The following is a 24,681-nucleotide window of genomic DNA, read 5'->3' as shown; positions in this document are numbered from 1 at the left end:
AGGGCCATTGTCACTTGGCTAGAATGTGGCTGATGAATCTATAGGAACTTGATCTTGGAGTCCTTCCGTTTAGTCGATTCAGCAACAGCACTGAGATCAGCAGGAGCCCATGCTCCTAGCCACCGAGTGTGTCATGTGACAATTCCGAGATGGTCAGTGTAACCGGTTGGCATCCACGAGCCAGCATATCAATTTTGAAGGATAATGTATTCATACCATACCAATTCTAATAACTCAGTTCCCAAAATATACTTTTTTGAGACGGGGTCTCATGTAGCCCAGGCTGGCTTTGAACTTGCCATGTCACCGAGGGGAAACTTGAACACCTACTGCCCAAGGGCTGGATGGCAGCATCACACCTGCTTTTCCTGCCTGTTTTCTCTACCTGTGTCATCTTCCAAAACCAAGTTCAGGCCAGAAACAGGCAACTCTCATTTCTAATCCCAGAACTCAGAAGGCTGAGGCAGGAGGATCACGATGGGTTTAGAGGCCAGACTGGGCTAGAGGCCTAGACTCAAAAAATCAAAAAACAAACAAATAAACCACCACCACCAACAAAAAACCCACCTAAGTTCAGAGGATGCCCTCTGGCTAGTGGTGCCTGTCTACCTGTCTAGCCTGCTGTCACCACCCCGCCACTCCTGTCCTTACACCTCATGGCTTGTCCCTGCTCCTTGAGGCCACAAACCTCATATTTTCCTTAACACAGCGTCTGTGCTTGGTGGGTAGCACTTGGTGAGTGTCTGTTAAGTGGGGTGTGGGTCATGTGTCCTCAGTGCCAAAACAGTCTATCCTGCAAAGGTAAGCCAGTTGCTTACCAGGAAGTGATAGGGCAATAAACCTCACCACAGTCCAGCGCAAGGCAGAAGACACAGCCTGCAACCCAGGTCTTAAATGACAAGTGCCACACACAGGCTCAGAGGGAGCAGCTGGAGTTACCCTGGCATGGCAGTAGGGCTGAGTGTGAACACTGGGCAGCAGGACCCCGGGGTGCAAAGAGCACTGACTCCTGCAAGCTGTTCTTTGACATTCACACAGGCAAGCTCCCCTCTTCCCCCAGAATAAATCCAAACATAACCCTGGGTGTGCGGCGAGCATCTCGGCAGCTAAGAGACTGCTGCTCTCACAGAGCCTCAGGTTTGTTTCCTGGCGCTCACTGACAACCATTTTCTTGGCTTGCAAAGTGACATTGCTGTCCCTTGATCCAGTCTCCTTCAGTTGTGCCTGCTCTGGAGCACTCTTAGGCTGTAGTGACACCTTCTCACTTTACAGTCTGAAGTTGTGTTCAATCAATCCAGGAAAGTGGGTGTGGCTCAGGGCTGGCCTGAAGAAGGCCCAGGGTTCAATCCCAGACCCACCCAGAGTGAAGGATGAAGCACAATCAGGCATCAATATTTATTAACACAAGACAAAAGAAACACATTCAATGAGTTAATAGAACACTGTCCAGCCAGATGTTAAATTTAAAAATGTATATCTAATCTAATTTCAAATAAATAAAAAAACCTTTATACATAATTACACAGTACTATAGTTTGAATTTGACAGGGGTTGATATCTTGACGGGAAGTAAACAAAACAGCATTTAGGACTAAAAATCTTCATGTGTCTGCAGTCTCTTCCTTGGGATCAATCTCATGACCCATGTACACATGCCTCATTCAGGACTGTGGTAAAGTGAAGGCCTACTGTGTGTACAGAGGACTGCAGCCTCTGCCTCCATACACCTGTGGTTTTACATCAAAGCAGACAACACAAGGAACACTAAGGCCGGCTACACTGCAGTTCCAGGGCAAGGTGACAGACGACTCATTGCTTTAGTTTAAATTCCTGGATACTCAAGGAAAGTTAACTTATTTGGCCAAGATATTGAGCACCATGCCTGGGGCAGAGACCTTAAAGGAGCCTAAGGCCTCAGGCCCTTTGAGATTCCAGGGGACCAATAAGCGCACACCCAAGGACTAAGGTGAGGAGACAGGCCATGGTCCCCAATAGCGGAGGACTTGGTCTTGGGGAGAATGGGGTCTCTGTGTGCATGGTGGGCATTCTGAGGGCTTAGGCGCTCAGGATGTGTGCAGCTAGAACTCCCTGATCCATCTCAGGCCCTCTCCTGAGGGCTGAGGGTTCACAGTTTCCAGATTAGAAGACTTCTCTTGCCAGGTGTGGCTGGTTGAGGACGCCTGTAACTTCAGCACTGGAAGGCTGAGGCAAGAACATCAAGCTCAAGGCCAGCAAAGGCTATACAGTAACCCCCTCCCCCACCCTCCCTCTCTCCCTCTCTCTCTCTCTCTCTCTCTCTCTCTCTCTCTCTCTCTCTCACACACACACACACACACACACACACACACACACACACACACACACACACGAGAAAAAGAGAAAGTTTTCTCTTTTGTAATTACGATGGCGTTTACTCTTGCTCACCCCACCCTCCCACCCTCCAGGTTCAGTGGTCAGGAATTTCTGCAGGCCTTTTGTTTTATCAATAATGGGTTTCCAGGACTGCTTTCATTGTCAGTTCAACCAGGAAGCTTCCACTAAATGTGGAAAGGGCCAGAACCATGATGCCATCAAGGGAAAACAAGTCTGAGATAGCCCTTGGGGGGTCCATCACCAACTAGCAGAGTTCCTGGGGACAACTCTCAGGTTTTGTTCCTCTATTAGTGAAGTCTGGCTTTGGGGGATGGACTCAAAGAAAAGCAACAGGAAAATAAAAAAGCAGTCATTATCAGAAGGGGACAAACTAGAGACTGGGGGCAAGGCATGAAGGTGTCTGCGGCAATTTCAGTACTCAGGACAGAGAAAGGAAGACCAGAGGTCCCAGGCCAGCCTGGGCTACATGGGATGAGCTCAGTATAGGGAGTTTGTTAAGCACAGCCCCCCCCCCCCCCCCCCCCGTGTTCCACTCCAGCTTCATCTCAAAACAGATGAGCTGGGGGTGACTGGCTGGGCACTGGCTGGTGAGATGGACTGACACTTCTGAAATTATAAGAGAACAGAAACCAGCTAGCGATTTTATATCAAAATAATAGTATTTGGGGTAAATATATTAAAACCAGTATCACATGCCTTAAGACATGTTTAGACGCTGGATTCAGCTAGTTGTGGTGGTGCACACCTTTAGGCCCAGCCCTCAGGAGGCAGAGGGAGGGGATCTCTCTGAGCTGAAGACCAGCCTGGTCTACAGAGCCAGTTATAAGCAGCTAGGGCTGCACAATGAGACCTTTTCCTTTTCTTTTTTTAAAAGTAGTTACTAGGAAAGTTTAAAGCACAGATGTGACTCACATTACACTTCCTGTAGACAATGTGTCACGGACAGTGACACTAAGGTAATAATCTGCATTAGTAAGAGTTATCAGTCAAGATGGAATTGGTCTACAAGTTTTCTTCTTAGAACTGAAGGACCTTAAAACTTGGGGACTGCTCACAAGGAACTGTTTGCTACCCAGGCTCTGCTTTGCTTAGTAAGTATCACAGACCATCTGAAAAGCTACACATGGCAGAGTACGACTGTAACCCAGTGGGGGGAGGGCAACCGCCTGGACTATATCAAAACACCCTGTCTCAAAGGAAAAAAAAAAAAAGAAGCAAAACTAATTGTTTTAAGACTTTCAAAACAAGTCGGCATTTCCTTTGTAAAGGAATGGATAGTGAGATGGGACGTCACTGCCCAGGAGGTGACATTCCTCCCCTGTACACCCCAACATCTCCCTCATCCCACGCAGACCAATCCTATCCCAAGTGCACAGGCCCTGAGGTGGAAGCAGAGGGTCCCCCTCTGTGGCGCTTAGTTACAGGAAGAGGACTATGGAGAAGGGCCCACAGAGGCCACGCCGTGAGACTGAGGACAGCCCGGCAATGCTGCCCTGCTCTCAGTCTGGTCTTGGCTTAATAAACCTTTTTTTTAGGGCAATTACAAGTCTTAAAAATTGCTTAAAAACACATTTAGTTTACAGGATGTTACAGTGGGGTAAATAATATGCATTATCAAAATAGTCTAAATAAATATTTACATGATCGACCAGAACGGGTCAAAGAGAGCCATTCTGATTTAACAGGTTAATTCTTTTTCACTTGAGGTTTTCTTTAATTTTTAAAAATATTTCTGTAAGAAAAAAATAATAAAATTTAACTATATTCAGATACATGAAGTTTCAGACCAAAGAATGGGAACTGAGCCAGAGCCTAACTCAGCCCTGCACTGAGTGTGGCTCAGGCACCGGTAGTTTCAAGAGCTCCTGCGGGGTCAGACTTCCTGTTCCACGGGGTCTGACTAGTCTGCCAACCCACATTGGCTATTGGTAAGATGTGCGCATGTGGCCTACAGTTAGCGCCATGAGCTGGCTGATTCCACTCCCTTCCCAGCCTTCAGCGTTCACCCTCACTGACCTCTGAGGAAGAGCTCACGCCTCAGTTCTCAGGGGATGATCTAGGGGAAACTGCAGACACAGAGCATAGGGAAGCAGAAGGTGGCAATCCTCCTGTGGTCACTCTAGGTGTCTCAACACTGACCTGAGTGAACTGTGGTTCCGTAGTTAGGAACTGATGCTTCTTGGTTATGTCTAAATCCTGACACGAGTGTTTTCAGCTGGGAGGAGTGGGTTGAAAGCAGCTTAGGCTAGTTCTGGGCGTAAGCTTTACACACAGCACAGGCAGCCTTCGTTTAGCACACCCCACTGATGGAAGGCTCTGTGTTGCTGGCCAGACGGTCCTGCCACAGCGCTCTCCAGCAGAAGCTCAGCTACCCAGTTAAGCAAGTGGACGCCTGTTTCTTTAGCTGGATTATGTGTGTTCTTACTGACATGTTTAAACACTGGTCAGAATGTTTATAACTGAGAGTTAGACACATAAAGCAGTTCTCATGTGGGTTATTGGATTTGCTTATGGGCTGACTCAAGCTCGGTAGTTTCATGTTAAGAAACCCTGCAGAACACCTGACTACTGGAAATGGCAAAATACAGTACAGAGTGGGGAACTGTGGGACTCAGATCCCCCCTTTGTGTGAATTCACTAAACTCCCTTTCAAAAGCCTAAAAGGTTAGGTGAAAATGCAGGTCTGTATACCAGACGAGGGTAGCGCGACATGCGTGTGCCTGCTTTAGTGACGTGCTGTCGCACATGCCAGAGCTTAGGTCTGACGGACTGTCAACATGGTTTTCCTGGTGCTGTGACTGCAGAGTCCCGAAGGGTGAGATGAAGGCTGTACCCGAGCCATCTTCATGCCTGCTGAAAGCCTGCTCCTAACCACAGGGCTCCCCTGTGGCCCCTCCAGTGCTGGCTACATGTTGTAAGCCACATAGATAGGGTCTAACTGGTCGGCTAGGAAGCTGTCTCGGAGGTGCATCCTCTGCTTCTCTCCTCTGGAGTTGATGGGGACAACCCCCGGGTCCACAACAACCACAACACCAACGATGAGGTAATGCTCTTCCAGGACCACATTGGTCACGAGGGGAACCAGGTCCAGGGCTTCCTGCTCAGAGCCGCACAGTTCCACAACGACCACCAGCAAGTTGGTCCACGTGAACACAGCACTGAAATTCCAATGACATTCAGTTAACATTCATCCTTTAAGAATAGTCACTTAGACTTTACCAGCATGGGCGTTCACCTGCATTTATGTAAGTGCATGAAGGGCCTGAGGAGGTCAGAAGAGAATGTGGGTTCCCTGGAACTGGCTGGCTGTGACTAGCACGTGGGTTCTGGGAACAGAGCCTAGGTCCTCTGCACGAGTGCCAAGTGCTCTTAATGGGCAAGCCGCCTCTCTCTCTTGTTCCTTGTGGGGAGGACACAGCACTGCGGTGTGAAGAGTCAGGTCAGTTGAGGCAGTCTGTTCTCTCCTTCCACAGTCTGGTTCTGGGGCTGTCTTCAGGTAGTTTGTTCCTGAACAACTTGGGAGTAAGTTCCTTCCCCTGTGGCGCCATCTTGCTAGCTCTCTTTTGTACTTTCTCCTGAGGCTTAGGCCCATGTCCCTGAGAACCCTGTTTCTCCTGGATGTCAGTCAGAGGCCAGCCATGTATGTAAACAACTGATTGCTAAGCCTTCCAGCATTTTCTAGGAATCTGAGACTGGGACTTCCTGAGGTGAGGACCCATGCGTCTGACAGTTTGGAATTTAGAGGAGAGACACAATGCAGCTACTCAGGAAGGAGGGACTGGTACAGGAAGGAGGGACTGGATACAGGAAGGAGGGACTGGATACAGGAAGGAGGGACTGGATACAGGAAGGAAGGACTGGATACAGGAAGGAAGGACTGGATTATACAGGAAGGAGGGACTGGATACAGGAAGGAAGGACTGGATACAGGAAGGAAGGACTGGATACAGGAAGGAAGGACTGGATTATACAGGAAGGAAGGACTGGATTATACAGGAAGGAGGGACTGGATACAGGTGTCCACAGCTTCAGAGGAAGGAGAGGCACCTGTCCCTTGTTTGTAACCTACTCTGAGACTTGGGGCGTTTCCAGAAGGTCAAAGTTCTTTCTGCTGACTTCAACACAGGTGCTGTTTGTCTGAGATAGAGTCTCTCTCTATAGCTCAGGTGAGCCAGTATGTCTGACTTGACTTCAGCTCCCCTTCCCTGTAAGACAGGATTTCTCTGTGTAGCCTTGGCTATTCTGGTAATAACTTTGTAGACCAGGCTGGCTTCAAACTCAGAGATCTATCTACTTCTGACTATCAAGTGCTGGGATTAAAGGTGTGTGCCATCATATCTGGTTTACTCAAACTTTGTTGAACACAATGTCTGTGGTTTGCAATATAAGTTTCACTGAGCATATCACAACACCAAAAGGTTTGAACTGGACTTCGATATACAATGCTCAACTGATATTTAAAATGATTCCAATTATTAAAAACAGCTAAAAGTAATATTTGGTTGTAATAAAGTCAAATGTCTAAGATCAGTTATAGCACCGACTTCTCTATGCTTTCCAGAAAGTTCTTCATGTAAAGATGCTCTTGTTAAATCTGGGGAGAGGCTCTAACCCATGCAAGCTGAAAGACCCTATTTTGCGTGTTTTGGGGCAGGATCTCTTCCCTAGGTAGCCCAGGCTGGTCTGAACTCCAGATGTTCCCACATCGGCCTCCGTAGTTCATCATCACTAATGCTGAAGCGAGAACAAGCTGTGTAGGGAAATTACCATTCAGCAATACTCCTGTGGACTCTCGACACGGAGGTTTCTATATCTATAGGATGGTATCGCAATCCCCTCAGCTCCAGTGTCTCATCCAGCGCACCCACCACATACAGGGCGTCATGACGTTCTGAAAGAAAGAAGAGGAACAGGTTCAGACGTGCGCCATTGGCATTGAGAGCACAGGGTTGGTTGGCACCACCAGTCAGCCTGCTGTGACTGGTCCTGAGTGCTGCTGCCTGCTCTGTGAGAAAGAGAGGACAAACGGCTGCTGTGAGGAATACATCATTGTGTTAGGATTGAGGAAGGCTTGGCAGGTGAACCTAGAGGAAGGTGGAAGGAGAGGTGGCCCCACAGCAGGTGACAGCACAAGTGATCACACATTTGCACACGTCAACATACATTTTTGTCTTTTCTCTTTTTCTTTTCTGACACAGGGTGCTGGGTTTAAAGGTGTGCACCACCACTGCCCGGCTACACTTCTTTAAAAAAATATTTTTAAAAAAGTCTTAGTTTTATTCTATGTGTTCATGGTGACAGGAGAGCAGTTACAAGTGTGAGCTGCCACGTGGGTCCCGGGAATCAAACCTGGGTCCTCTGGAAGAGCAGCCAGTGCTGTTAACACTGAGCCATCTGTCCAGACCACACACACAAGGGCTTCGTTTTGGTTTTAACCTTTTGTATGTATGTATGTATGTATGTATGTATGTATGTATGCATGCATGCATGCATGTGTTTATGTGTGCATATGTGCACACGTGAGTGTAGGTGCCTCAGAATCCAGAAGAAGGTATTGGATTCTCTAGAGTTGGAGTTACAGGTGCTTGTGAACCACTTTATATTTTTATTTTAAGATTTGTTTTATTTTTATTTATATGAGTATGCTGTAGCTGTCTTCAGATGCACCAGAAGAAGGCATTGGATCCCATTACAGATGGCTGTGAGCCACCATGTGGTTGCTGGGATTTGAACCCAGGGCCTTTGGGAGAGCAGTCAGTGCTCTTACCCACTGAGCCACCTCTCCAGCCCGTGGACCACTTTAAAGAAGGCATTAGATTTCCTAGAGATTCAGTTACAGTTGTGAGCCACTTGAAGTGGGTGCTGGGAATTGGTCTTGGGTCCTCTGGAAGGGCTGTAAATTCTCTAACTGCAGAGAAGGGAGATCAGTGTGGTCAGGTTGAGCGGGCCGAGAAAGGAGGCAGGAAGGCACGCGGAAGGAGGCAGGTTCTGCAGTCCTTCTATGGACAGAGTAGATTTCTGATGTGAGGATGAAAGCCTGAGTCAGGGTTTCATCTATGGCCAGCACTGAGCACAGCGCTGCAGCTCATCACACATCACTGTGTGCACAGGACACTGACTCCAGTCCACAGGCTCACAGTCACAAAGCAAGCTGGGGCGCCTGGCCAGGGGCCACAATTCTCACCTCCCTGGTGTCAGAAAATGCCCCATAAAATCTGCCCAGGAGAAATGGTGCAGTCCAGCCGAGGCCTTTATGGCCCAGGGTGCCGTGTCCATCAGCTCTTCCACACAGTGGGGATGGTTTACAGCGGCTCCCAGTGCCCGTCAGGAAGAAGGGTGCAGCAGAAAGCACAGAAGGCAGCTTTAGGGCACCTCTGACAGAGCGCTGCCCATAAGTAGGCTTGGACCCACTTTAGCAGCCATCCCCAGGCCAAGCATGGTGGTGCACTCTAGCCTCACACTTCAGAGGCAGAGGCAGGGGGATCTCTGTGAGTCTGAGGCCAGCCAGGACTACAGAATTAGACCATTAAAACAAATAAAACCCAAAAAACAAAAAACAAAAACAAAGACAACAACACCCAACTCCCTCTCATGGGTTGAGTATGTTCCTGTTTCTCCTGTACTCAAAACGGTGTGCAAGCGCAGAAGAGACAGAGAAGAGCCACCCCAGGACCTTGGTCAGCACTGGGTGTCACCCTAAGAGAGCCGCCCTCTGCCTGCGCTGGCTGCTGCTCCTCAGGAGCTCCTGCTCTGTGCACTGACACCGTGGCATTTTAAGGGGTCCTCAAAGGACAAAGGCTGCTTCAAATGAGCATTATCACTTCAACTACACGTTCTAGAGGCACAGAGGGACTCGCTCCCCAGGCAGGTGGAATCGGCTGGCCAATGATGTAAGCAAGGGAAGAGAACGGGCTGGACCATCCATACCTCCAGTGGCTGCGGTGAGCTCCGTCCTGCGGACGAACCCGAGGTACCCTGTCCGGGCCCAGAGCGTCTGGGCAGCATCTCCAAAGCTCAGACGGGTGTTGAAATGGTCGGCCTGAAGAGTCTCGCTGTCGTAGATGGTGTAGTAGCCACTGGCGGTGTGGGGGCTATTCACCCAGATCTACAGGAGAAGGAAGGAGGGCCGAATTAGTGCAGTTCTCCTGGGGCACAGTATTTCAATGAAAAAAACAAACTCATTTCACACTAGCGATACAATCAACAACAGCATGCGGCTAACATTTACCCAGCATTTACTCTGTTAGTGGCCTGCTCTCAATCAGTTCTGACACATGGGATGGCCAAATGGTTGTAATTTTCACTATACAGATAGAAAGACAAGTCTAATGATTCCCCTAACATGCAGGGCTAGAAAGGAGCCCCTACCCTGGTGGCTGGCACGGAGGCTATGCTCTTAACGCTAAGCTGCATGGCCTTGTTGGTTCATTCCTCATCAGCTTCCAGCATCCCAGATACAGCAAGGTATGGTCCCACACTTGTGGTATACCTGTGGCACAAGGCTCTGAGGTATCGCCACAGAGCACTGAGTTTGCAATGTAAACAGGGCAACTAGGTTTGCTCAGAGCTTGACAGCTAGCCTGTTCCTGTGCACTGCAGACACAGTAAACGGAATTTATCTATCACAAAGGTTCTATTCCTTACGCGAGGTGCATGTCATCATTACTAAAACAGAGCAGACAGGTCTGGAGAAGTAAACAGCCCACCTGACTGATAGGCTGGTAACCAGCTGGAGGTTGGAATGAGAACAGCCCCATAGGCTCACGTAATTGAATGGGTAGTCACGAGGATGAGATACTATGTAAGAGTATTACAAGGATTAAGAGGTGTGGCCTTGCTGGAGTTTATTTCAAAAGCCCAGGCCAAACCCAGAGTCTCTCTCTGCGTACAATCAGGATGTGCTTCTCTACGTACTGTTCTAGTGCCTGCCTGAATGTTGCCATGATGATAATGGACTGTGAAGGTGTGTATGTGCTCAGCCCAGGGAATGGCACTATTGGGAGGTGTGGCCTTGTTGGAGTAGGTGTGTCACTGTGGGTGTGGGCTTTAAGACCCTCATCCTAGCTGACTGGAAGTCAGTCTTCCACTAGCAGCCTTCAGGTGAAGATGTAGAACACTCAGCTCCTCCTGCACCATGCCTGCCTGGATCCTGCCATGTTCCTGCTTTGATGATAATGGACTGAACCTCTGAATCTGTGAGCCAGCCTAATTAAATGTTGTCCTTATAAGACTTGCCTTGGTCATGGTGTCTGCTCACAGCAGTAAAACCCTAACTGAGACATGGACTAAACCTCTAAAACTGTAAGCAAGCTCCTAACTAAATGCTTTCTCTTTATGACAGTGCCTCAGTCCCAGCGTCTCTTCTCTGCAGTAGAACAGTGACTACAGTCCCAAGACCCTCCCACTGAGCTATGGCTCCACCAGCTTTCCTCAAAGACCCAGGAAAAGAGAAGAGTGGAAGAAAGACTTAAGATCTCCACCACATCGAAGCAAAACCAGTATATTCGGAGTATAACACTTATGAGAGTTAAAATGTGTGCTTGGGCTCCCACAGCCCCAGCCCTTCACAGGTGGGAGCAGGTATGAGTTGGCTGCATTCAGGTAAGCGAACGGCAGTGAAGAAATCAGACTATCTCTACGCAGGCTGAGTCTAGTCCCAGGCTCCTCCTTCTGCCCCTTTCTATCACCAGCTCTTCAGAAAAAACAGGATTCCTTCCTGACGGAGGGATGGAGTGGAGTCCAGTTCTGTTGGCTCAGGTGTGACCTCACAATCTTGGCTGACTTCAGAGTGAAGATGAGAGTCACACCCACCTCTCCCAGAGGAGAGTCTCCAATGAGAGTCACACCCACCTCTCCCAGGTGAGAGTCTCCAACAGGTCCTTTGGTCTCAGGATTCACAATAACTACTTTCACTCCAGGTAAGATCTGAGAATCAAAGAGGAAATACAAATACTCAGTTTAACCAAACTGCATAACTTTGGCTGTGGCTTAGTTTACTGGTCTGAGGCATGGCTTCCAACCCCAAACCCTGCAATCAACCAATGACCTCTAGGAACTGGACTAGAAATGGCAGGAGCTGATGAAGCAGTCATCTCGCAAAGGGTCCTAAGGTGTTTTTCTGTTTGTTCCTGGTCAACCTTCCTCATCGTAGTAGAGATGGAGGACCAATGAATTCCACTCTGAAGCTAGAACACTGACCTAGACTGCCATCTCTTCAGAGGGATGAGAAACTTTTGCTCAAGGCCACAACTGCAAGACTTTGGTAAATAACTCAGCCATTCCCTTTTGGGTAAGTCTTTCCAAAGATGAGCAGCAGGAGGAGACACCTGGAGACCACTCCACAGGGAGCTCGGCTGCAGTGGGTAATGCATTTAGTGCGAACACAGAAACACATCCCTGAGAGAGATGGCACATCTCCAGGATCTTCCAGAAGGGAAAAGAAACCTATGTGCTGTCTGGGCCCACGGATCAGGGCTCACCAAACATGTTTCCTGGGTCAGCAGTGTAGTTCAGCAGTAAGCCACTTGCCTAGTGTATCGGTTTAAATATCTAAACCTAGAGGAAGTAAATAAAGGGCAGCGATGGCCTCCCTCATGACCTGACATTCCGGCTTCCATGTGCACCCAGCTGCAGACATGAGCACTGAATGGCATGGCCCACACAAGCATTTCCACACAAGCCCCTGTGTTGTGACATCCGCTGGAGAGAGTAGGCAGGGGCTCCTTTGGGTTTTCTTTCTCCTCTGCCTCAGGATCCCTAGGCAGGACCCTGAGACATCTTCATAATTCTGTCCTTTGTCTGGGCAGGTCAGGGTGAGGGATAGTGGAGGGGGAGGTGATGAGGACAGAGGGATGGGATAAATGGATGCCCAGAGCAGCTGCTCACTCCATAGGCAATGCTGCTGCCGCTGCTGCTGCCCCGTGGGTGCAAGCTCTCCCCCCAGCCCACCCTCCTCTCCATCCTGACTCTCAGTGTTTACAGACAGAGCTGGCTCTCCTCAGGTGCTGCTTCTCTATTCACTTTGCTGGCTTATCAGCAGGAATGGCATGTCTATGGGGTTTAAACAATAGAGAGATAAGTCCACATCTGGCTTCATGCATCTGAAACCATCCGCTAAGGGAAACCTGTGGGCTTCTCCCCAAGCTTTACTGGACTCTACCCTCAGGCTTCAGTCCTCTTCCTCCATCCCAGCCTTCCCCAGCAGCTAGCAGAACAGAATACCTTTCCAGACTCAGAAAGCAGGAGACTCTGGGGGGCACCTCGTTCCACAAGACGGACCCTGCAGCAGAGACACAGGAGTTAATGTCTGCAGTCTTTCTGAAACTGCGTTTGCTACTGCAGTTACCTCCTCAGGATGTGTAACTGGCACCTCTGCTCCCAGAGTGGGGCCTTCTCTCACTCCACACACGTGGTGCTCTGGGTCAGAGTTTGTTGTAGAGAGTGTTGTTAGCAACATCCCCATCCCTACTTGCTAGGTTTCAATAGCAGCTCCCACTGTGACAACCAAAAATGTTCCCAGGCATGGTGACATCTGAGTTGAGAGGCCAGTCTCTCCAGGGAAAGACGCTGACTAAGACAGCTGCCATCAGACCACCCGAGACTTGAGCAGTGACGTGGCTGCTGCTTAACCATGAGAACACCAGTCCACCCTCAGCATCGAGTAAGAAGCCACGTGCTCTGATACATGTTTATGCCCCGGTGCTGGGAGGTGGAGACAGGCAAAGCCATGAGCTACGAAGCGAGCAATCTTCTCAGAATTGGCAAGCCACAGGCCTCAGAGCCCCTGTCTCAAAGGGCAAGGAGGATGGTCCCCGAGGAATACAAGTAACACCACCTGTAGTTTTCTGGCTACACACACACACACACACACACACACACACACACACACACACACACACATTAAAAACCCAGCATGAGTGTGACCTCAGCGAGGGAGGAAGTCACAAATCAGGGACTCAGATGCAGTGTTGTTTCAAAGCCCCTTCCCTGCCTCATGGATCTTGTTTACCTCATCTTTATTTTTGACCTGCAGAGAAAAGACAATATCTATTGTTTGTTTTCTTGTTTATTTCTGTTTTTGATACAGGGTCTCCCTGTATAGCTCTGGCTGTCCTGGAACTTACTATGTGGACCAAGCTAGCCTAGAACTCATAGAGATCCTCCGGCCTCTGCTTGAGTGCTGTGATTAAAGGTGTGTGCCACCACACACAGTCCCACAAAAGTATATATTTATAGCTAGAAACTAAGATTTCATTTTAATTATAGAACAATACAGCAAGCCAGGCACAATTCCACATGCCTATAACCTAGCAGAATCATAGGCAGGAGGATGACTGTAAGTTATGCTTACATAACAAACTTATGCTTAGGCTGCATAAAAAACTGAGGGTTCAAATCCTACTCCACCTCTTGGGTGATTAAAAAAAAAAAACAACCAAAAAACCAAAAAACAAAAACCCTAAAAAAAGAAAAAAAGCCAAAAGCTAATAATGAAGCAACTGTGAGAATTAAAGTTTTCTTTTCATAAACAAGATTTCTGTCATTTACTAATGGTTCTTTCCCTTCCTGCATCGCCCCTCAATATGTAAACAACAGGAGGAGGAGTGCTGATGCTAAGGCCCAGCTCTGTGCCCACCGTACCTGTCATGTCTCAGCGACTTCAGATCCACATACACAGTTGTTGGATCGGGCCCTGAGGTCCCCTAAAGAACAACAAAAGAGCACAATGTTTATTTAAAGCCTGGACAAGATGTCTCTGTCCCGCAGACGGGAATGTCTGCTGTCAGAGAGCTCACTCTCACTTTCTCAAAGGGGGCAGGGGAGTCTTGGCCTGGCGACCTCTTGGCTTTCTCTGCAGCAGTGAAGCAGTACCAAGTCTGCAGTGGGGGTGGGCTGGTGCCCTACCCAGGGCTCAGAGCAGGGACCTCATGAGCTGCCAAGCACATAAAATCACACTGTTCTAGACCTACCCAGAACAACATGGCAAAAGATGCAGGCTTATTTTTAAAAGGCAAACTATGGGGACAAGAAGGCTGTATATCAACTAATGACATTGAAATAGGACTCGGAGTGGCTCCTGGAGCACTGTGCTAGGAGAGAGAGAGCATCACACTGGCCTGGCAGCCACTGGCCTGCTCTTCTCTTAGTTCTTCCCCAGTAACCTACTGACCCGTAGGCCAACCCTAGGGCAAGCAAAGGCATCGTTTTAGAGATGAACACAGGAGATGCACCAGGCAAGATAAAGAGCCCACATCTCCACAGTGTCCAAGCAGAACCAGGCAGAGCAGCACAGCCCTGAAGACCCTGAAGAGACTCACAGTCCACTGTGGTGCTCAGAAGACTGAGGCAGAAGGACTGCTGTGAGTTCAAGATCAGACAACCCTGTCTCAAAGAACCACCACCTGCAGCGAGAACTTCATGGTATTGGAGTTGGTCGTAGGGACCATGAGGAGGAAGGAGAAAGAAGACAGGAGAGCAAGAGGTCTCCATTGGATGGGATGGAGCAGGAGCATGTGACGAAGAGAAGTGCCGTCTGAGGACAGAGTGATGGAGCAGAAGTAACCCAGGCGAGACTCAGACAGCAAGTACTTGGGGAGCACAGCTGGGAAGTAGCCAGTCTAGTGTAGAAAATGTCACAGGGGGTGGGGCGGGGCTGGAGAGATAGCTCAAGTGTCACTGACTGCTCTTCCAGAGGTCCTGAGTTCAATTCCCAGCAACCACATGGTGGCTCACAACCATCTGTAATGGGATCTGATGCCCTCTTCACATAAATCAATAAATCTTTTAAAAACCAAAACCAAAACCAAAACCAAAACCAAAACATTGCCCAGTAATTGTGCTAAAGCTAACTGGATAAATCCACAGGACTCTGACCCACTTACTGGGGCCTGGCAGGGTCATAATAAGAACGAACAGGGCGGGGTTGGGGATTTGACTCAGTGGTAGAGCGCTTGCCTAGCAAGCGCAAGGCCCTGGGTTTGGTCCCCAGCTCCGGAAAAAAGAACCAAAAAAAAAAAAAAAAAAAGAACGAATAGGGCTAAGACATACACACAACAACAAGGTGCTACCTGTAAACATATCGCTACATTGACCCTGGACCCAAAAGTGGTGCTGACAGCTCGAGGGGACAGGCCGATGTCTTTGAAGAGCTTGGAGAAGGACTGCTGGAGGGTGACCCGAGGCCGCTCCTCTGCGACTACCACACAAGTTCGGATGCAGGAAAGGTTGATCCCTCGGGTCTGGAAGGAATTGGTGCCAAAACATAATTAGAAAGATCCCTTCTTGTTCAGGAAAAGCCAAGAGCTACCTTCTGGGCCCAGGCATGGAGAAGAGTATCTTTCAGAGAGGAAATGACCAGATATCTAGGTACAATCAGCTGCACAGGGATCTACTCCATATTTTTTCTCTTTAAGGCCTGGGCCTGGGCCTGGGCTGGAAGCAGTAGGTTAGAATGTACAGGCCCTGCATTTCACCATGGGGAGGGGGATTAAAAGCCAAGCTTTTAGGACTTTCTTCTCAGCACTGTGTTTCTGTTCTGGCCACGTTCCCTTGCATTTCTCTTGTTCTCTAGTCCCAGTAGAAAAACAAACCCAGAACTCCAGGCAGTTGGCTCCCCATCTCCTGTTTGAGGTCCTGGGGTCCTAGTTCTCTGTTAGGGAATTCAGTACATGACTTCCTCATACACAGTCACTGGATGCACACATGAACAAGGACTCTGTTCTTCATGGAGTGCCCAATCTCCAGTGTTCTGGGGTTTCCAGTTTAGTGGGAAAAATCTGCCAGAGGTGAGTTTCCCACATGCTGTTATATAAATAGATCCTCTTCCTTTCCACAAAGAATAAAATTAGCTTAGAAAGAATGCACCAAGTTAGGAAGAGGCCATTCCAGCCCCTGCCATTTACAACATATCCAGTCAGTCCCGCAGAGAGGGCAAAGGGCAGGAGGCATGCTCAGTCAAGCCTAGCCCACTGAGGACCTGCACCTGCCAGGCTGCTGCTTACCTTGAGCGCCTCCACCTGGCTGCCCAGCCCCTTGGTACAAAGCTCCATGACTGAGTAGGAGCAGAAGGTGTCCCTGATCTTGTACTGATTGACAGTGGCGAGCCACAGGGAGAGGTTGCTCTCCAGCTCCATAGGAGGGATCAAGACGGACTGGTGACCCGAATAGACACTGCAAAGAAGAAGTGGAGAGCGGATACATTTACCTTACATCCTAGCACTAGCAGGAGAGACAGCAGAGGGCCTCTGGAGCCAGGCTGACCCTCCCTCCCATTCCTGCACACTCACAAGACCCGTGACCAGACACAAGGCAGGCTGCGGTAGGTGTGGTCAACACATTCACAGGAAGAGCCAAGAACACAGAATTAAACCAATTCACTCGCACTGAAAAAGTGGGGGTGGGGGTGGAGCACTCCAGAACGAGGAGTGTCCAGAGTGGAGGGAAGGGTGCTCACTAAGTGGGGAGCATTCAGGAGTGAGTGTCTAGAAGTGGGGTGGGGTGGGAAGGCAGAGGAGCAGGATGTAGGTAGGGAAGTGTGCAGCGCGCGTGGCAGTCCTGGATCAGCGCAGAGACCATCTGAAAGGCTGGAGCAATGGTGAAAGGTTGAAGGTTAGACTTTACCCTTAAAGTGTAGCTGTGGGTTGTAAACCAACATGGAGGAGGAAGTGGACTGGACCCTGCAGGCTGGGAGACAGTTAGAGGAGCCATGATGATCTGCGTGAGGGATGTGCTGGGAGACAGTTAGAGGAGCCATGATGGTCTGCATGAGGGATGTGCTGGGAGACAGTTAGAGGAGCCATGATGGTCTGCGTGAGCGATGCTGAGGGCTGACCCATAAAGGTACAGCAGGCAACAGAAGCAGTGTGGCTCACCCGGAAGGTCTACAGCCATGACAGCTGACCCTCCAAACCCAGGACCAAGAGCACAGCCACACCACAACAGGGGCCTGGGTCAATCCAGTCCAGCACAGGCCTCATCAGCTTCTTTCCTTCATGTAGAGTGGGCAGCGGGCCAGGGTAGGAAGATGAAGCAATCCCACTCACCCTCAAAGGGGGGCCTCGACCTCACAGGCCACCTTCCATTGCAGTCTCCCAAGGGCTAGAAGCCTAGGAGGGAGCCACCAAACCGTGTTCTTTTCCTTTTTCAAGAAGAGTTTTACTTCATTTTATGTCTGTCTGTCTGTCTGCCTGCCTGTCTGTCTATTTTGGTTTCTTGAGACAAGGTTTCTCTGTGTCGCCCTGGCTGTCCTGGAAGTCACTCTGTAGACCAGGCTACAGAACTCAGAGATCGCCTGCCTCTGCCTTCAAGTGCTGGGGTCACGGGTATGAGCCAGCACTGGGGTTGAAAGCATGCTAGTACAGACCGTTGTGGTGCCATGCGCGTGCTGGGGCCGCGAGCCCCGGTGAGAGTAACACAGTGCTCTTAAGTGCTGAGCGTCTTCCCAGCCCCCCCCCCCTTTCTGTGATGGGGCGGTGTCAGACAACCACACTTGCCTTATGATTCTCCTGCCTCAGTCTCCCAAACTTCTAGGATTACTGGTACATGTTACCATGCTTGGTCTTGTGGAATTTTTCCAAGTGCCAGAAGTGACTTTAATGTACAGACAGGCACTGGACCGACTGAGCCAATGAGCACTATGTGAACTGGCATGTAGATGGGAAGTTGAAGATAACAGCTAAGTCTCTACTCTGGGTCCTGGTGAGCAGCACAACCCAGAAGGGGACAGGGACAGGGACAGGGACAGAAGGAGGGTGCTGGAGGAGTGACAGGCACTGGTGAGACATTCATGGGGTCTGGACAGGAAGTGAAAATGCAGGCCTGAGATATGGGCTCCTGGCAGGCAGTGAAAAGAGCAGGGACTTGCCAGTCCTCAGGAAGCAATCTGGGCGGGGCAGACGGCTGCACTCCAGCCACATGATGTCACTGCCTTCCACGAGGACCTTCCTGCCAAGCCTAGGGGGCACGTTCTGGCTGGCAAGCATGCCATACTTCACCCAAGAATCAGCCTCTGACTTGGCTTTGCGTCTAAAACTAGGATTACGGGATGGAACAGAAAGCAGGTATGGGAACAGCACCATTTTCTGGGAGGCATAAAATTTAGTAAGGAGAATAAAAAACCAACTCAGGTAACGCTAAGCAAACATCAGCAGGACATGGGTGCTAGGCTTTTTCTCCAAGTTCATCAAACCAAGTGAGCTAAAGGAGGGGTGAGGTGGTGCAGCCCCCAGAGCCCACATAGGGTTTCTCCATCCTACCTGCAGAGACACCAGAGAGCAAAGCCAAGTCCGCAGTAAGGGTCAAGGCAGATGGCGATCTGTCGGGAAGAGTACAACTCGCACTGGAGCTTGATGGCTCTGCAGAGAGCATTGACTGCAGAGTGGGACATCTGTGAAGCAAGGGACACAGAAGGACAGACTGTCACCCTGGGCAGAGCTGCTCGCACCAGCTTCAGCTCCCCAATTCTCCTGTCACATGTGGGTTTTACTGCTTCAAGGCCTAAGCACAAACAGGAAGGCAGGTACTCCATAGCTGACATCTCATGACATCTGAGCGAAGGCTGCAAACGGCCACCTCGATCTCTTTCCATCTCAAGCATCTGTGCCTGGCCCAGCACTTCACAATGCAAATCCTCTGGGATAACTTTCTCCGGAAAGGCTGGTGCTCTGACTTAATATAGCGAGGACACTTGATCCACCCGCTGGCATCTGGCACAGCCGGCTGCCTCCACATCTGAGGTCCCTAAGCAGTGGTCATGGCTGTTCCCTGCAGCCCGGCAGCTCATAGCAGAGGAAACACTACTGCTTACCTTCACTCCCGTAAGCATGCCAGTTGTGGAGACACTAAAATCAAGATATGCCAACATCTCAGGAGTGGGTGGCTTATACAGCTGAGGTAAACGTTTCCTGGGTAAGTCATCTGCAAAGCAGAGAAGAAGTCGGCTGTAAAGTGGACATGCTAGAACATGGAAACCATCGCTCCTTCACTGCCTTTCTAAGGCCGAGCCAGCTCCGGGGGTGTGAAGGCCTGAGCTTTTGTCGATAGCCGTGCAGCTCATGACAGTCATCTCCAGCAAGGCAGGGTTATGATACCGCCAGGCTAAGGGTCCCAGCAATTCCATACCATGATTTCTTCTGCAGACATCTCCATGGGTAACAGCATGGCCAAATTGGAGTGCTAGTGTTCAACCCCAGAGCAGGTCACTTCCCCTGTCACCAGCTCTATGTCTCTATGCCACTCCCCTGCCATCTCTTACTTTTCTCTTACACAGGTATGTGAAATTCCCACCTTCACAGTGCTACTGCAAAGTTATTTCAAAGGAAGCGCTTAACATGTTATTTACTAATTCATTGATTTTATACGTATGTGCATGTCCACATGCATGCAGGAGCCTCCTGAAGAAGCTGGAAGGTGATTGTGAGCTGCCATGTGAGTGCTGGAAGTTGAGCCTGAGTCATTTGCAAGAGCAGCAAGTGCTCTAACCTTTGAGCCATCTCTCCAGCTCCCACATGAACCACTTTAAAACGAACTACGTACATGTTCAAAATGCCTTAGCTGTTGTAATACTTTCTTGTTAAAACACATCACTTACAGTTTAGTATCTTGTATTAATCACGCAGGCATGACAGTGTGGACTATTAACCTGACAGGACCTGGAGTGCCCTGGATCCCCCTCCCCTTCTAGGCACATGTACCAGGGAGTTATTTTGATGAGGTTAGCCTCTGGTCACGATTATCAGAATCTTGATTAGGGAAATCGAACCGGAAGACTGCCTATAGGGGTATCACAGCTCTGTGACTGAACCACATGAATATGGAAAGGCTGGACTCACAAGAGCATCCGTTACTCTTCCTCCTGACTGCAGGGGCCATGTGACCAGCTGCTGCCCCTGCCCCAAGGTCCTGCTGCCCAGCCTCTCTCCCATGGTGCTGTGCCGTGAACGTGAGCAGAATACACTTTACCTTCTTTAAGTTATTTGCACATAATACTTTATCACAGCCACTTTAAAAGTGAGACAGTCCCTCCTCATTTACAACACCTCTTCCTGTGCTAGGACACAGAAGAACTAACATGCTCAGAGCCTTGAGCTGGGCTCACTTCTGGTGCTGCGGAAAAACTAGATATGGTGGGATATTTCTGCCTTATCCCAGATTTTCTTTGTAATTCAAAATAAAAAATGTCACGATGTCTCTAGTCCAGCCCTGCCCCTTTGATGGCCCTGTGGCTTTCCTGGTTAAGAAGCAATAGTGAACTTTAACCTTAGGTGAAAGGGTGCCTATTGCTGGTCAAGCCAAAGACTTCTTTGCAGGGCTACCTGTTGCACTGTGGCTCCACACTACAGCTGGACACTACTGCAGTCTCCATAAACCTCACTTAGAGACTTTGCCCAAGCCAAAGAGAATATGCAGAACTGCAACGGCGTCAGTCAGCATTTAAGTCCTGTCTAGGTACAGAGCCCACGTCTGTCCTGTTCCATGGAACCTCCAGCTACTCCCACATCTTCCCCATTTTTTAATGTGAATATCACCTAAAATTTATGCACATTCTGGTTTTCACAGTGCATCACATTTGATATTTTTAGGTACAATGACAGTGTTTTAGAATGGATTGTACAGCCGTTAATGAAGCTCAGGCTAGAGCCCATGTTGCCTAACTTCTAGTCCACCATTGTTTCAATGACATCATCTCTCCAAGTCAAGGGTCAGATTGTCTCAATACTCTGTGTGTGTAGGTGTGTGTCTAGGTGCATATGTATCTGCAGGTATACATGCATGTGTATACATGTCTGTGTGTCAGTGGAAGCCAGAGGTCCACTTTGGGTGTCATTTCTCAGGTATCATCTACCTTGGTTAGTTGAGGCAGGGTCTCTGACTGGGACTGGTTGGCCAGCAAGCTCTAGGCCTGTCTACACCCCCTCGGGGCAGGAACTGCAAGTGAGCACCTCCATGCCCAGCTGCCCATGTTGTTCCTGGAGATCAAACTGAGTCCCTCACGCTCGCCATTTCTCTGGCCCCTTGGTCTCAGTACTTCATATGGACCAACAGGTATCTGGCCATGAAATGTAACCACCTTTGGACGATGTCAAAAGTATCACTGTTTGTCTTTGGGGGGGGGGCAGTCTTTCACGATGTGGCATAGCTTGGGCTTGAGCTATCAATCCTGCCTCAGACTCTGGAATGCTGAGATTACAGATATGAGCCATCACACCCAGCAAGATCCTTTGTCTAAAGAGCACTTGGCACATTAAGGGCTGGTGCTGGCCCTGGCTTCACTGTGTCCAGTGTGTTGGTAGTACACTAACACTGGATACTTGGCTGTGCTCCGTGTCAGCAGAGGAAAGGTGAAAGGCAGGAAAGCTGTGTGGTGTGTGTAAGACTCTAGGAAACCCTGAAGGCAGTGAATGGCTCCCACCCTGGAGCAATCCCCCCAGTTCACCTGTGTCAATGATGGCTGGCCAGGTTTTCACATCCACTGCTGCTGCTGCCTCTCGAGACTTGAGCAACCTCATTAGAGTCTGAGTGGTGAGGACACACGCTGCTTTGCTGACCTAGAAACACAGGCACGGCAGTAAACGGCAGAAGGCTTTGCACTGGCGATGCTAAGAGGAGTCTGCTTGCCACGTTGGCTGGGTTGTATCACTGTTGTTCTTTGTGTTTTTATTTTGGAAAATGTGTCACACTTAATCCTACCAGGTCACCAGGACGACAGTCCTGCTGTGACAACAGGGCTGCTGCTTGTGAAGGGCGTAGTCTCAGGAGAACCCTGCTTTCCTAATCTTCATAAAGACAGGAGACCAAGAAGACACCGGCCTAGTGCTCAGGGAAGGGGAGGGTGGTGGGAGCTTAGATTTGGGGTGTGCAGTGGAGACACCAGTCTGAGACCATGGAGCCAGACAGAAGCACCCACACACCTGAGCTGCTCAGCTGTGTGGGGAGATGCAGTGACCTACTTTCACCCGAAGTGCGTCAACAGAAAGAGACTCACCACACTTCCCCAGACCTCTCTGTAGGAGCTAACAAGGACATTTGTTTTTCTGAATTAAATTGTAATGGAATCATCTATGATAGTGTGGCTTATGCTGAAGCTACTGATGGGACAGCACCCTTGGAGAGACAAATGTCCCATCAGTTACAAGTGTGTGGCCGGTTAGTATGCTGGCCCGGGCTGTCTTCTGTCACAGACAACGTAGATTCATTCCACTTCAGTTATCATATATTATAAAACACTTATGTGGGGCAGTGGCAGTGCACACCTTAATCCCAGCAGTGGGGAAGCAGAGGAGGCCACCTGAGTTCAAGGTCAGCCTGGTCTACAGAGTGAGTTCCAGGACAGCCATGGCTACACAGAGAAACATGTCTTGAAAAACCAAACAAAAAAACTTCCTAGCACCTTCAGAACAAAATTCAGGGGTTTCTGTTTGTGTTGATGTTGCTGACCCCCAAGCCATACCCCAGCTCTGCACAGCTCTTACTATACTTAATTTTTATTTCCTTGACTGATTCACACACTTGTACAACGTGTTCTGATTACCTTCACCCCACTCCCTCCCAGTTTCACATCGCTCTTTTAAGTGTTTAGAATTCTTGCTCTTGCTTCTCTGCTCTTGTGCCCTCTCTGTGCCTGTCCCTTCTCTCTATCCCACCCCTACCCCATTACCTCCACGTGTCCATGGCCGGCCTCCTTTCCTCTCCTCTACTTCTTTCATTAAACCTCTCCACGTGGAAAAAAAAGTTTTAATTACTAGATCTTTACGCTTCTGAGTCCAGCTAATGCTACACATCTGCACGCAGGTTTAGGGTCAACCACTGGGACCCAAGAAACATAGCAGTGACCACACTCCAAAATAAAAGTAACTCTGACTCCTTGGGAGTCTCCTCCCAACACACATATTTTAATACTAGCTAAATATATTAACCCAAATAAAAATGACCTGACAGGGAGAACCTGACATGAAGAATTATACTGGTTCTTGTGCAGGAAGAAAGTCTGACAGATAACAATGTGCTTTAAGAAGGAAATGGAGTTCAGTCTGGAAAAACGACTAAGCAGAGCTCCCCTCCTCAGGATTGAGGACTAACATGCTCGGTTCTCTGTCCTGCCAAGCACTGCTCTGAGTCTCTTCAAAGACCTGGAGGCCAGGTAAAAGCAGAGGAGAACGCTGTAGTGTGCTTTTGTGTTCTGTCTGTTTTGACACAGGCTCTTACATGAGAGCTCACAGCCCTGCCTCTGCCCGTGCTGGAATCACAGGTACACATCAAACTATGCAGACAGAGGTTTTAGAAAAACCTGACTACTTGACACTACAGAAGCAAGAAGTGACAGATTCTCCGGTGTCTGAGTGTGGATTCTGCGCAATGGGGACAGACAGGCACAGAGGGCACTTACGTCAACGACCATGCGTACTGTGGGCAAGGTGGCAGTAAGGTTCTGCGCATGAGGGGGCCGCACGGTCACAGGTATACACCCTGCATACAGGCAGCCATAGAATGCAGCAATCAACTCGATACCTGTGAGACAGAGGACACTGTCAGGGACGTCACGTGGTTGCCGTTGTCACCAAGGAGCTGAACCCAGAGCCTCCAAACAGTCAAATCCAACGGCGACATGTGCGCTGCATATTAGATCTCTCTAGGCTGATGTGTCAAGCTCTGTGGTAAGAGGTGTGGACCACCACACCTGGCTCATGTAGCTTCCTAGACCATGATGTAAACAAGACACTGACAGAATTAAACTTTAACAACTAAGAAGAATAGAAAGTCTGGCACAGTGGTTAACACTTGGCATTTGAGATGCTGAAGCAGGTACACTGCCAAGGGTTCAAGATGAGCCGGGACTACGTAGCAATAGTTAAAATGCACGCACGCACGCACGCACCTAGAGCTTGGCACTTGGAGGTAGGTTGGTTGTTACGGTCTCCTGTACTTAGAAACCAAGGAAATTCAAGGACATAAGGACAGAGGAGAAATGAGGACCACCAAGCTTTCCCTGCACCAAAGCTGGGGTGGGAAAAGCATCTGGACTTCTTAGACACTGTGGGTCAAGGAGCACAGCTCAGTGCTGTGGGCCTGCCATGTCATTACTGGTAGACGGAAGGCAGCTTCGCGCGGACATGACCCACCCTCCTCTGGAACCTCTGGAACAGAAGGTCTCAGTGTTCACACAGAGGAACAGCATAGTAGGAACAACAGAGTGAAGTGGAGGGGAAGAGACCAGGAGGCAGTGAGACGGAGCAATGGCGACAGACTGACAAAGGACTCTGGGGATTGCAGTCAGGACAGCCGGAACAAAGGAGGGAGATGCAAAGAACTTTG

At 49.4% G+C, this 24,681-nt stretch overlaps 1 protein-coding gene and 1 long non-coding RNA gene across 9 annotated transcripts in view; one reads left to right on the top strand and one right to left on the bottom strand.

Annotated features, from left to right (window-relative positions):
- Nucleotides 1-1,381: 1,381 nt before the first annotated feature.
- Dip2b (Dip2 acetate--CoA ligase B) overlaps nt 1,382-24,681 on the bottom strand; it is a 177,211-nt gene continuing 153,911 nt past the window's right edge. For 7 of the 8 annotated variants that reach the window (XM_087556848.1, XM_087556844.1, XM_087556845.1 and 4 more), the window contains 12 exon segments: nt 23,756-23,877; nt 21,806-21,917; nt 19,178-19,287; nt 18,627-18,757; nt 16,374-16,542; nt 15,441-15,611; nt 14,014-14,075; nt 12,595-12,652; nt 11,224-11,298; nt 9,301-9,478; nt 7,141-7,264; nt 1,382-5,531 (listed from right to left, as the gene is read on the bottom strand). In XM_087556848.1, the coding sequence (XP_087412974.1) occupies nt 5,279-5,531; nt 7,141-7,264; nt 9,301-9,478; nt 11,224-11,298; nt 12,595-12,652; nt 14,014-14,075; nt 15,441-15,611; nt 16,374-16,542; nt 18,627-18,757; nt 19,178-19,287; nt 21,806-21,917; nt 23,756-23,877 (1,565 nt within the window). In that variant the 3' untranslated portion in view covers nt 1,382-5,278. 8 annotated transcript variants of the gene reach the window in all.
- LOC134479575 (uncharacterized) lies at nt 10,380-11,960 on the top strand. Its single transcript, XR_015626033.1, has 2 exons — nt 10,380-10,568; nt 10,715-11,960. It is a non-coding gene; the product is annotated as an uncharacterized LOC134479575 (long non-coding RNA).

Source organism: Rattus norvegicus, chromosome 7, assembly GCF_021556685.1.
Source record: "Rattus norvegicus strain SHRSP/BbbUtx chromosome 7, alternate assembly SHRSP_T2T, whole genome shotgun sequence".
NCBI lineage: Eukaryota > Metazoa > Chordata > Mammalia > Rodentia > Muridae > Rattus > Rattus norvegicus.
Note: the sequence above shows the minus strand (reverse complement) of the source record. Positions and strands in the feature narration are given on the sequence as shown.